Raw genomic sequence first — 11,031 nt, forward strand, 5'->3', positions numbered from 1 at the left:
CCCTTTTTTCTCTTGCACATCCACCATCACACTGGGAAGCGCTTTACAAGCCGTGGCCTTGGAGGTTGCCAGCCACAACAGCTGTAGCTTCTCAGTCTCTTTGCCCTGCCCAGAATATGCTCTCATTAATTACTGCAGACAAACAAGATGCCAAGAAGCAGAAAAAGGCAAATCCAAACAAAACCCAAACAATCTCAGGCTGTTGAGCTCTTGCTTACAACACACTCCCCAAGCTTCTGAATACCTTGGCACTGCGCAGCACTGAGGTTAAATATATGTTGTGTGGATGGTCTGGTTTGGTCCTGGGCAGCTTTAGCACCCTCACCACTGTGTAAGATGGAGTGGAGCTGGGAGGGAAGCTGCTAGCAACATGCCTAAGGCTGATTATTTCCTCTTCTTTCTTCCAGCTGGAACTGGCCACAGCCAAGAGCGACATGAATCGGCACCTTCATGAATATATGGAAATGTGCAGCATGAAAAGAGGCCTGGATGTGCAAATGGAAACCTGCAGGAGGCTTATCAAAGGCTCTGCTGACAGGTAAGAAGATAATTACCACTCTGCCCTGGGGGGGGGGGGTGCTGCAGGAATGTATTTTGCTCTTGTTTCCTGCCAAGTTGTTTTAAAGGCAATGGAATCGTTGAGTCATTCAGGATGGAAAAGGCCCTTGGAGATCATCAGGTCCAACCATTCGCCCTAGGAAGGGACTGGATGGGGTGCTCAGCGCCATGGTTTAGTTTATTAGATGGTGGTGGGTGATAGGTTGGACTGGATGATCTCAAAGGTCTCTTCCATTCCATTCCATTCCATTCCATTCCATTCCATTCCATTCCATTCCATTCCATTCCATTCCATTCCATTCCATTCCATTCTTTCCTATTCCACTCTATTCTATTCCACTCCATTCCATTCCATTCCATTCTATTCTATTCTATTCCATTCCATTCTATTCCATTCTATTCCATTCTACTCCATTCCATTCCATTCCATTCCTTCCTATTCCACTCTATTCTATTCCATTCTACTCTACTCTATTCTATTCTATTCTACTCCATTCCATTCCATTCCATTCCATTCCATTCTTTCCTCTTCCACTCTATTCCATTCTATTCTACTCTACTCTACTCTACTCTACTCCTAAACCATATCTAAATGAGCTTTAAACCCCTCCAGGGATGATGACTCCACCACCTCCCCAGGGCAGCCTGTTCCAATGTTTGACCACTCTTTCAGGCAGACCTTTTTCCTCAATCTAAATCTGCCCCATTGTAGCTTGGGGCCTTTCCCTCTTGTACCATAGTATCAGTCAGGGTTGGAAGGGACCACAAGGATCATCCAGTTCCAACCCCCCTGCCATGGGCAGGGACACCCCACACTAGATCAGGCTGGCCAGAGCCTCATCCAGCCTTGTCCTTTCACTAATCACCTGGGAGAAGAGAGCAGTACCCACCTCTCTATATTGTCCTCTTGGCAGTTGTAGAAGGCAATAAGATTTCCTCTCAGCCTCCACTTCCTCACACTAAACAGTCCCAGTTCCCTCAGCCACTCTTCATAACACTCATCCTCTAAGCCCTTCACCAGCTTAGCTGCTCCTTTTTGTACTTTGTAATAGAATACTCAGGTTGGAAGGGACCCCAGGGATCATCTGCTCCTACCCCCCTGCCATGGGCAGGGACAGCTCTCACCTAGACTCAGCTGCTCAAGGCCTCATCCATCCTGGCCTTGAACACTCCCAGGGAGGAGGCAGCCACAACCTCCCCCGGCAGCCTGTTCCAGAGTCTCACCACCCTCATGCTGAAGAACTTCTTCCTCAGCTCCACTCTAACCCTGCTCTGCCTCAGCTTCAAACTATTCCCCCTTGCCCTGTCTCCAGACCCCCTCATGGAAAGTCCCTCTGCAGCCTTCCTGCAGGATCCCTTCAGCTCCTGGCAGGCAGCTCTGAGGTCCCCCTGGAGCCTTCTCCTCTCCAGGCTGAACACCCCCAGCTCCCTCAGCCTGTCCTCACAGCAGAGCTGCTCCAGCCCTTGGAGCATCTTTGTGCCCTCCTCTGGACGTGCAAAGCTTTGTCCTTTAGAGAATCTTACTTTGCTCAGGATCAAGTAGCAGTCTTAAAAGGAGTCCTGTAACAGCATGTAAGGTCATGAACACATCAGAGTTTAACAAAGATCTGCTGATACAACAAAAGGCTACACAGGAGATCAGAACAAGAGGACACAGTCTCAAGCTGTGCCAGGGGAGGTTGAGGCTGGAGGTGAGGAGAAAGTTCTTCCCAGCAAGAGAGATTGGCCATGGGAATGTGCTGCCCAGGGAGGTGGTGGAATCCCTGTGCCTGGAGGTGTTGAAGAGGGGATTGGATGTGGCACTTAAAGCCATGGTTTAGTAGTCAGGAGCTGTTGGGTGCCAGCTTGGACTTGCTGAGCTCTGAGGTCTTTTCCAACCTTATTGATTCTGTATTTCTAAGATGAAGGCACTAAATTAAAGATGAGAACTTGCCTGAAGTATAAAGCAGAACAGCAAGGTTCTGAGGGTGGGTGTCAAGAAGGTGCCAGCCTCTTTTCAATGATGTGCTGTGATAGGGTAAGAGGCAATGAACACAAACTGGATCCCAGGAGGTTCCACCTCAACACAAGGACAAAACTCCCTTGGTGTGAGGGTGCTGGAGCTCTGTAGCAGGCTGCCCAGAGAGGTTGTGGAGTTTCCTTCTCTGGAGGCTTTCAAGACCTATCTGGATGTGTTCCTGTGTGACCTGAACATGAGCCACCAGTGTGCCCAGGTGGCCAAGGAGGCCAAGGGCATCCTGGCCTGCAGCAGGAAGAGTGTGGCCAGCAGGAGCAGGGAAGTCCTTGTGCTCTGTGCTCAGCACTGCTTAGGCCACACCTGGAGTCCTGTGTCCAGTTCTGGGCTCCTCAGGTTAGGAAAGATGTTGAGCTGCTGGAAGGTGTCCAGAGAAGGGCAAGAAAGCTGGGGAGGGGTCTGGAGCACAGCCCTGGGAGGAGAGGCTGAGGGAGCTGGGGTTGCTTAGCCTGGAGAAGAGGAGGCTCAGGGGTGACCTCATTGCCCTCTACAACTACCTGAAGGGAGGTTGTAGCCAGGTGGGGGTTGGTCTCTTCTCCCAGGCACCCAGCCCCAGAACCAGAGGCCACAGTCTCAAGCTGTGCCAGGGGAGGTTCAGGCTGGAGGTGAGGAGAAACTTCATCCCAGAAAGAGAGACTGGCCCAGGGAGGTGGTGGAGTCCCCATCCCTGGAGGTGTTTAGGAAGAGCCTGGCTGAGGCACTGGGTGCCATGGCTGAGTTGATCAGATGGTGCTGGGTGGCAGGTTGGACTCGATGATCTCCGAGGTCTTTTCCAACCTGGTCTATTCTATTCTATTTGGTTTTTTGTGGGTTGTTTTGGGGTTGTCTTTTGTTCTCTGAACCTTTCCCTGAATCTTCCCCCCCTTTCCAGAAACTCTCCATCTCCCAGCTCTGTAGCCAGCAGCGACTCAGGAAACACAGACGAAATTCAGGACGAGCTGGACAGAGAGACGGACGTGGAGCCCATGGTCAGCTGATACGTAGCTGGAGCATTCCAGTGGAAAGGGAAGACCCAAGAAAAGAGCAGAAAACAGTAAACTCATTGTGGGGGGTGAGGGGGGGATGTGGGGAGGAACGAGAGGAAACCCAACCAGACAGACCCCACCAAACCCCACCAAAAGGCGAAACAAAAACCCCCGCAAAGACTTTGGGGAAGGTCCTCGCACAGGGTTTCTGAGGACTCATTCCTCCAGGCACCCCCCAACCCCCCCTCACCCCCCCCACCCCCCCAAAGGATTGGTGCTGTAAATTTCTATTGTTCTACAAATCACAGGTGTTCAGAAAACAAAACAAAACCAAACCATGGTGGTTTAAATTGTGCCTTTGCCCCAAGCTGAGCCACTTTGAGCTCCAGTGAAACATTAACAGCAGGTGGTTGTGTGTGTATATATATATATATAAAAGCAAATGCAACCTGGTAGCAGCAGAGGATGGTGCTGCAAAAGGCTCTGGGTACTTTCAAGAAGCTTCTGGGTTTCTTGGGCTGCTGCACTGATTGGCCAAAACCAGAAAGGAGCCCTGGCAAAGGGAGCAATGAAGCCAGTGGGGCTCCAGTTGACCATTGCCAGCGTCTGGCACACGAACCAGAGCGGCTCCAAATTGAGCTGTGGGAACGCTGCTAAAATCACAGCAGCTTCACAGACAGGGTTGGGTTTTGTTTGGGGGGAGGGGGGGATTGAAAAGACCCCTCCCCCCCAAAGGAATTCCTTCATCTTTCCAGCTGAAGGAGTTTGGCAAGAAATAGGTCGAAGCTTTCTGCTCGACTCCAGGGCTCGGAGCAGCAGGTCTCAGCCTGGTGGCAAAGCAGGTGGCCAAAGGGAGAAGGGTTCAGTGGGGTTGGGACTGTCACTGATAAACTACTATGCAAAACAAACAAAAGCTGGCCTTATTTATGTGGAATGTTTGGTCCCTGCTGGGCTACGCTTCTGTGGTGGGGGAAGGAAAGCTCAACAACAAAAAGAACCAAGCCCCACACTTACTGCACTTGGTAGTTACCTGTAGAGCTTGTGCTGAGGAGGAACCCTGTGTCCCCATGCCTTTGTTTGCAGTGATTGGATTGAGAGGGCTGTCAGCCCTTCAGTTCCTGCCTTGTTCTGTGTTTTCCTCTTCTCTTTCCTTCCCCCCCCCTCACCAGGACATTGTAATTTTAAACCATGGTGTCTGCAGATTTCCCTTTGCTGACAGGGAGGTAACTCCCTTTGCTGCTGCTTTCAGGATGTTTAGAGTGGGGTAGGTGAAGCATCAGGGTAAAGTGATGTGTGGTTGGGGGGGGGAAGAGAGAGAGGGGGGCTTGAGATGTGCCCCTGGGGTGAGTTGCAGACCTCTGCTCCTCAGGAAAGGTGGACTTTGGAAAACCCTGCAATCCTTTTCTTTTTGGGGGGTGGGGAGTGAAATGAACCCCAGCCTGCCCTAGAATTGAGGAAGAACAGCCATGAGCTTTCTCTGGGAGGAGAAATGAGAAGACCTAGGCTCTGTCAAGCCTGGATCTTTAACACAGGAGAAAAGCAGCACCCAAAGTCAAATAAATCACTTGGTGGTGTTTGAGGCACCACCAAGCTGCTGCTGCTGGTGGTGGTGGTTGCAGCACCTCAGCCAGGTAAAAACAGGGTACAAACCCCAGCCCATAATCAGTTTGTTTGGGTTTTGGTTTAGACCTAGACTAAAAGTGTAGTTAAATCCTGCCTGAAAGGTCACTGTGTGGTTCCCTGGCAGCTGCAAGGCTCAGAGCAAATACCAAATGTGTTTTGTTTCTTTTTTTTTCCCCTGCCAGGAAGCTTAAAAACTCCTTTGGAGGAGCAGTGCTGGGACTGGGCAGGGAAACTACCTGATGGAAGCCTCCTCTCAGTGATGTGTGAAGGTCAAGCTGGGCAATCTCTTTAGCTTCCTGAGTATTGTTTCCAAACCTTTTGTGGATTGATCTGAACTCAGTAAGCCTTCAGCCAGGAGAGATCAGTGTTGCTAGGTCCAGAAAGAGCACAAGGTGCCTGAGCAAACAGCATGGTCCTGGGCAGTGAGGTAGAGGAGCAAGATCTCAGAGGGCTTCTGCTTGCACTCAGACCTGTGGCCACAGCAATGGCTTCTCAATTTGAGTGTCCTGGGTTGCTCTTTGGCCCCACCTCCTGCTTGGTGGGATGGTGCTTTCAGGCCACATCAATCAAAGAGGCTCCCCCTGTGTCTTTCAGAAAGGGGGAGGAGGACCAGGATGCTCCGTCTGGATCCACGACAGGGAGGCCACATATCCACAATGGATGGCTTCTGTCCCAGTGAACAGATCCAAGGATATTCAGTGGTGGAGTAGCTACCAAGTTCTTGGTTCCTGTGGTGTGGGCTAGGGGCTGCTGCTGCTTCATCCTGTAAATGTAGATAAGTTTTCCTCTGGGAGAGAAACTTTATATCCCAAAGTGCTCATTTCTGTTAGCTCTTAGGTGGCCCAAGTGGTGAAGGGGCACATTTGCCACAGGGCTGCAAGGTGGGGGTGGGGAAGGGGCAGGAGGAGGAGGAGGAGCTATTTTTGTGGAGGGGGCTGGGAACTGCATGTTTTCAATCAAGTACTCTAAAGGTTTTCAAGCCTGTTATGAGCTTCAGCTGCTAATAAGGAGTTTCTCAGGAGGCTGAGAAACCATTTGCCAAAGCTGGATGTCTGTGATGCTTTAGTGACTCTGATGGAGGGTGCTGGTGGGAAGCATTCTCCTTGCACAGTGAGATCAGCCTCCTTGGAGGCTGTTGGCTCTGAAATGCTCTTTGGGACTGGAGAAACACAACAGCCAGCCAGCTTAGCTGCTCTGGTGGGTGAAGGTTGGTTTTTCCCCTCCTCTCCTTTAAAATTCATTGTCCTGGAAGGGGTGGGGGGGGAAAAATAGCTGGTTTGGAAACTAGTAGTTGGTGTGTTGAAGGTAGGGAGGAATATCCTCAGTTTGAGGGTGAGAGGCAAGTGAGGAAGCAGAACTTGAGCTGCTGAAATGAGCTGTAAGCTCCAGTCCATCTCCTAGCCATAGTTACGAGGAGCATCTCTTAACAGGGCTGGTTAAGTTGTGAGGGATGTGGGTCTCTAGTGTAGGGTAGGGGGAAGGGGGGAGGGGTATAAGATGTCTGGTGGTGATGTGTATGACAGGTGAGTCACCATGGTTGTTGGTGTCTGTTTTGTATAACCATATGTAACCCATTTGTTAAAGCAGGAAAGGTGTTCCCAGGCTCGGGCTCGGGGCTTTCATTCCGTAGGCCTCGGCGGATCGACCTCTCAGGAGCCAGCAGGGGTTGGTCCCTGGATGGTTTCCCAAGGAGCTCTTTTGGTTTGGTTGCAAGCACTGCTGCTGCCGCTGCTGGAGCTGCCAGGGGGCCCTGTTTTGTGTATAGAAACTTGGCCAGGAACAAAACAAAAGCAAAACCCAAACGCTGGAAAGGATTCCGATGACCTCTTGCTTACTTTTTCCTTCCTTTGTAAAGCTGTAAATACTTTGGTTGGGTTTTTTGGCCCTCCCTCCCCCCCTCTTTTCTGGTCTTAATGTGGTGTCATATTGACACTTGAACAATCCTCCTCATTGTGCCACTCTTTCAAGGGGGTTTGAAGGAAGCAAAGTGCTTGGTGCAGGTTCCCTCTTTGCTCGTGGGGGTCGGGGGGCATTGACTGCTCCTGCTTCCTGCAGTGGGTTTGTCCCAAACCAATCTTGGTTTGGGTTTGTTTTTTCCCCCCCCATGGCTTTTGTGGCTGCATGTTGTTCAGCAAAAAAAAAGCCAACAAGAGCCCAAAGAATCCTGTGGTACAGCCACTTCCTTATCTTTTTTCCCCTCAGTGATTCACACAAGGAAACAGCAAAAGTTCTCTCCGCGCCGACAGAGCAAAAGCATTTGGGAGGGGGGGGGAATGCAATGAAACAATGCAGCTCACTAAGCTAAATGTGGAAGCTGTTTATAAACCCACAGCATATATTCTGTTTCTCTTAGGGGGGTTTTTGAAGTGCAAACTGAACTCTGTTGGCAAATGCAATCCTTTTTCTCCCCTTCCCCTTGGACAGGATACTTCTGCTCTGGGGGGACTCACGTCGGTTTCAAGCCACGGTGCAGGCACCAATAGGACAGGCAGGGCTGTGGAGCACTCACCCATTGCACCCTTGGAGCAAGCATGGGCAAGCTGAGCAGGTGGACAGCTTTTCTGCCACTGAAAGAAGTATTGCTGAGCCCCCCTGCTTGGGTTTGTTCCTTCCCCCCTGATAGTGAGGCATTCCGCTGGAGAGGGTAAAAACCTCGCCTGCATCCCAGGGGGATGGAGTTTGGTGTTCTGCCTGATGGGAAGAGAAATTGTCCACAGCAGAATAAATTGGAGTGAACCTGGGAAACCAAAAAGAATAGGTCAGGAGGCTGAGGGAGCTGGGGGTGTTTAGCCTGGAGAAGAAGAGGCTCAGGGGAGACCTTCTTGCTGTCTACAGCTCCCTGAAGGGAGTTTGCAGCCAGGTGGGGGTTGGTCTCTTCTCCCTGGCACCCAGCACAAGAGGACACAGTCTCAAGCTGTGCCAGGGGAGGTTGAGGCTGGAGGTGAGGAGAAAGTTCTTCCCAGCAAGAGAGATTGACCATTGGGATGTGCTGCCCAGGGAGGTGGTGGAGTCCCCATCCCTGGAGCTGTTCCAAAAAGGCTTGGATGTGGCACTTGGAGCCGTGGTGTAGTTAGTCAGGAGGTGCTGGGTGAGAGGTTGGACTTGCTGATCTCTGAGGTCTTTTCCAACCTTATTGATTCTCTGATTCCCTGATTCCAAAGCTGCTAATATGAGGCACTTTTCTTGCATAAACCATTCCTGCCAAGTGGGGTCAGCAGCCTGAGGTTGGCTGAGCAAAGGCCCCGGCCCTCGGGTGGGTGCTCACAGCCCTGCGGTCTCCCTAAAGCAGCTGTTTCCTTCCTTCTGTTTCCCTTGGCTCTGGAAGAAGGAAAAAATAGGTGGAGGAATGTTTGTGTTGGAGCACACGAGGAAGAGAATTGCAGTGCTTGGGAAGTGTCAGGTTGTGTTTCCCATTGGCGAGCTCGGGTGTTTAAACCCACGATTGCTCACAGCAGGTTTAAGGACCGAGAGCGCTCCCCCCGGGGTTGTAACAGCCCGGGGAGGATCCAACACCTCTTTGCTTCAGGCCTCCTGGGGTTTCCCATTCTTTTGCACTGAGCCAGGGCTTAGTTTTAAGGGTCACCCACAGGGTTTTTCAACGCCTTTGCCTTCGGTGTTGTCACCCCCAATGCTTGATTTTAATGGCTTTTAGTGGAACGTAGCTTCTGTCGGCTTGAGTCTTAAAGGAGAAATCACCCCTCAAGGCCCCACGTAGTGCCCTGGGCTTAATCGTGCTGGGTTTGGAGGTGAACCGGGAGCACTGCCTGCCAAATCCTTAACTCAACCCCTTGCCCAACCCCTTGGTGGAGAGGGGAAGCACTGAAGGCTTGAACCCAAGTCTTTGGCCAGAGCAGTGAAGAGAAAAAAAACCCACTTGATTCATTCTTTCTTTCTTTGTCTGTTTTTTTCTTCTCTGTGTGTGTGTGTGGAGTTCAGTGTCTTAAGACCCTTCCACCTTTGTGGGAGCCTTTCAAAGCTTCTCTTTTGAAGAAGCAACAGATTACGTTTAAGAAGTGGGTGTTTGCTGCTTCCAGACATCACGACCCCCTCCCCATTCGAGGCACTCCCAAGAGGAAGGAGCACTTTCGTTAAGCACAAGCGGTGCTTGTGGGTCTGCCTGGCTCCATTGACTTTTGGAGGAACTAACGATGATGTTAAACGCTTCAAGCAGACCCTGGAAGGGGGAGGTGTGACTTCAAACCCGTGTCATTTCCATGGCAGAACCACCCCAGCACCACACGCCCTCGACCTCCCCAAGGCCCTGGGGGGGTGGTTTGTGGGCTGCCCCAACCTGACAATCCCTGCACAAGATTGATCGGTCGTTTCCGTTGGGTTGGAGTTTTCCTTTTCCACCTGAAATTTCCCTCGGGGGGGGGGGGGAGGGCTGAGGATGGTTGAAAGCTGGGGGGCTGGGCGCGCTTCTTGTGCGACAAAAGACACTCACGTTGCGATTTAGGGCCTCAAAACAACCCCCACCACCTTAACCTGTGGCTCCAAGCGTGCACAGCAAGGTTCTGCCAAGAGAAAAACCAAACCCCAATGACTAATAAAGCGATTATTTATTGTTTCATGTGTTGGAAGTGGGAGGGGGAAGGAGGGTATTGATGACTCCTTCCCCCTCCCCCCCCCCTCCTTGCTGTCTCACTTCTTGTCGGTTCCTTCTTAGGTCACGTTAAAGAGAGTTTCTTTTATACACATTCAAAACAGACTACTGATCCGTGTGGGAAATCAACCTGTTTACTGTAACGTTGTAAATATTGTGCTTTATATTCTGTATATTAGCTTCTTTTAATGAAAAAAAAAACAACAAAACCAAACCAATAATGAACTGATGATGCTGTTTGATCTCCGGGGGAAGGAAAGGACGAAGGCTGAACCAGCTCTCCCCCAAGATGGTAAATCGATTGCCTTCCGTGGCTGGAAGTCCGTCCTGGGCAATTTGCAAGCAGACCCCCAACGGTACAGGCACTTGGGGTGGATTTGGGACCATCAAAGGCCGTCGCAAATCTAATCCACTTTAGCAGGAGAACTGAGAAACCACCCCGGGGGGGCGAGAGCCAGAAGCGTTCGCCCTCCTCCCCGAGTTTCCACCGGATTATCTCCGTTCGCCTCTCTCAGTGCCAAACCCCACCTCACCCCAACCCCTTCCAGGTCTGCTTCCCGACCAGGCACCGCTCTGGGTGTCCATCCATCCATCCATCCATCCATCCATCCATCCATCCTCCTTTCCTTCCTCAGCCGTGCTGCCTCTCCAGAGCACTTCACCCTTCACCGCCGGAGGGGTTCATCCTTCGTCACTCCGACCCATCGGTTGCGTACCCCGCGGGGGGCTTCTGGGCGACAAAGGGGGGGGGGGCGTGGGAGCTTGGCCATGAAACGGGTTACAGTCGTCCTCTGGTTACAAGGAAAACCACAAAAAAATACAAAATAAATACCAAATTCCTGGTTTCTTGCCTCCGTGTGCTCGTTCTTGGCTTGCAAATCGCCTTTGGGGGCAAAAAGCTGCTTCTGGGTTTGGATCTGGAGCAGATGATTCGGGAGGGGGGGAAGACACCACATCCTCCAAGCTCCCTAAAAATATCAGCACCTTTCAGCAGCCCCTCTTCTCCTCACCAGAAAGAAAACCGCTTCAGGTCAAGCCCAGTTTCGGGTCAAAAATACCTCTTTTTAAGTGGATGGTTAATTTCTACAGGGGAGGGGGAGCCACAACCTCACTTCGCTTCTCTCTCTCTCCCTGCAGGGCCGGTGCCGCAGCACCTGCCCAGGCCGGGTCCCGCCGCCAGTCCCTTCCCAGCTCACGACCCCGGGGTGGTTTGAGGGACTTAATTTGTTGTGGTGTTAATGATGTTAATTATTTTTAGCCGCTTTAGA

General features: G+C 51.4%; 1 protein-coding gene across 1 annotated transcript in view; it reads left to right on the plus strand.

Annotated features, from left to right (window-relative positions):
- The window catches only part of IFFO2 (intermediate filament family orphan 2), an 85,073-nt gene extending 74,466 nt beyond the window's left edge, over window positions 1-10,607 (plus strand). Inside the window, exons 8-9 of the mRNA XM_068162727.1 lie at window positions 408-538; window positions 3,444-10,607. Of these exons, the coding sequence (XP_068018828.1) occupies window positions 408-538; window positions 3,444-3,549 (237 nt within the window). The 3' untranslated portion in view covers window positions 3,550-10,607. The remainder of the gene's footprint in view (window positions 1-407; window positions 539-3,443) is intronic.
- The last annotated feature ends 424 nt before the right edge of the window (window positions 10,608-11,031 follow it).

The sequence above is a fragment of the Melanerpes formicivorus genome, unplaced genomic scaffold (assembly GCF_026170545.1).
Source record: "Melanerpes formicivorus ecotype bairdi unplaced genomic scaffold, bMelFor1.0.p_v2 SCAF_67, whole genome shotgun sequence".
Classification (NCBI taxonomy): Eukaryota; Metazoa; Chordata; class Aves; order Piciformes; family Picidae; genus Melanerpes; species Melanerpes formicivorus.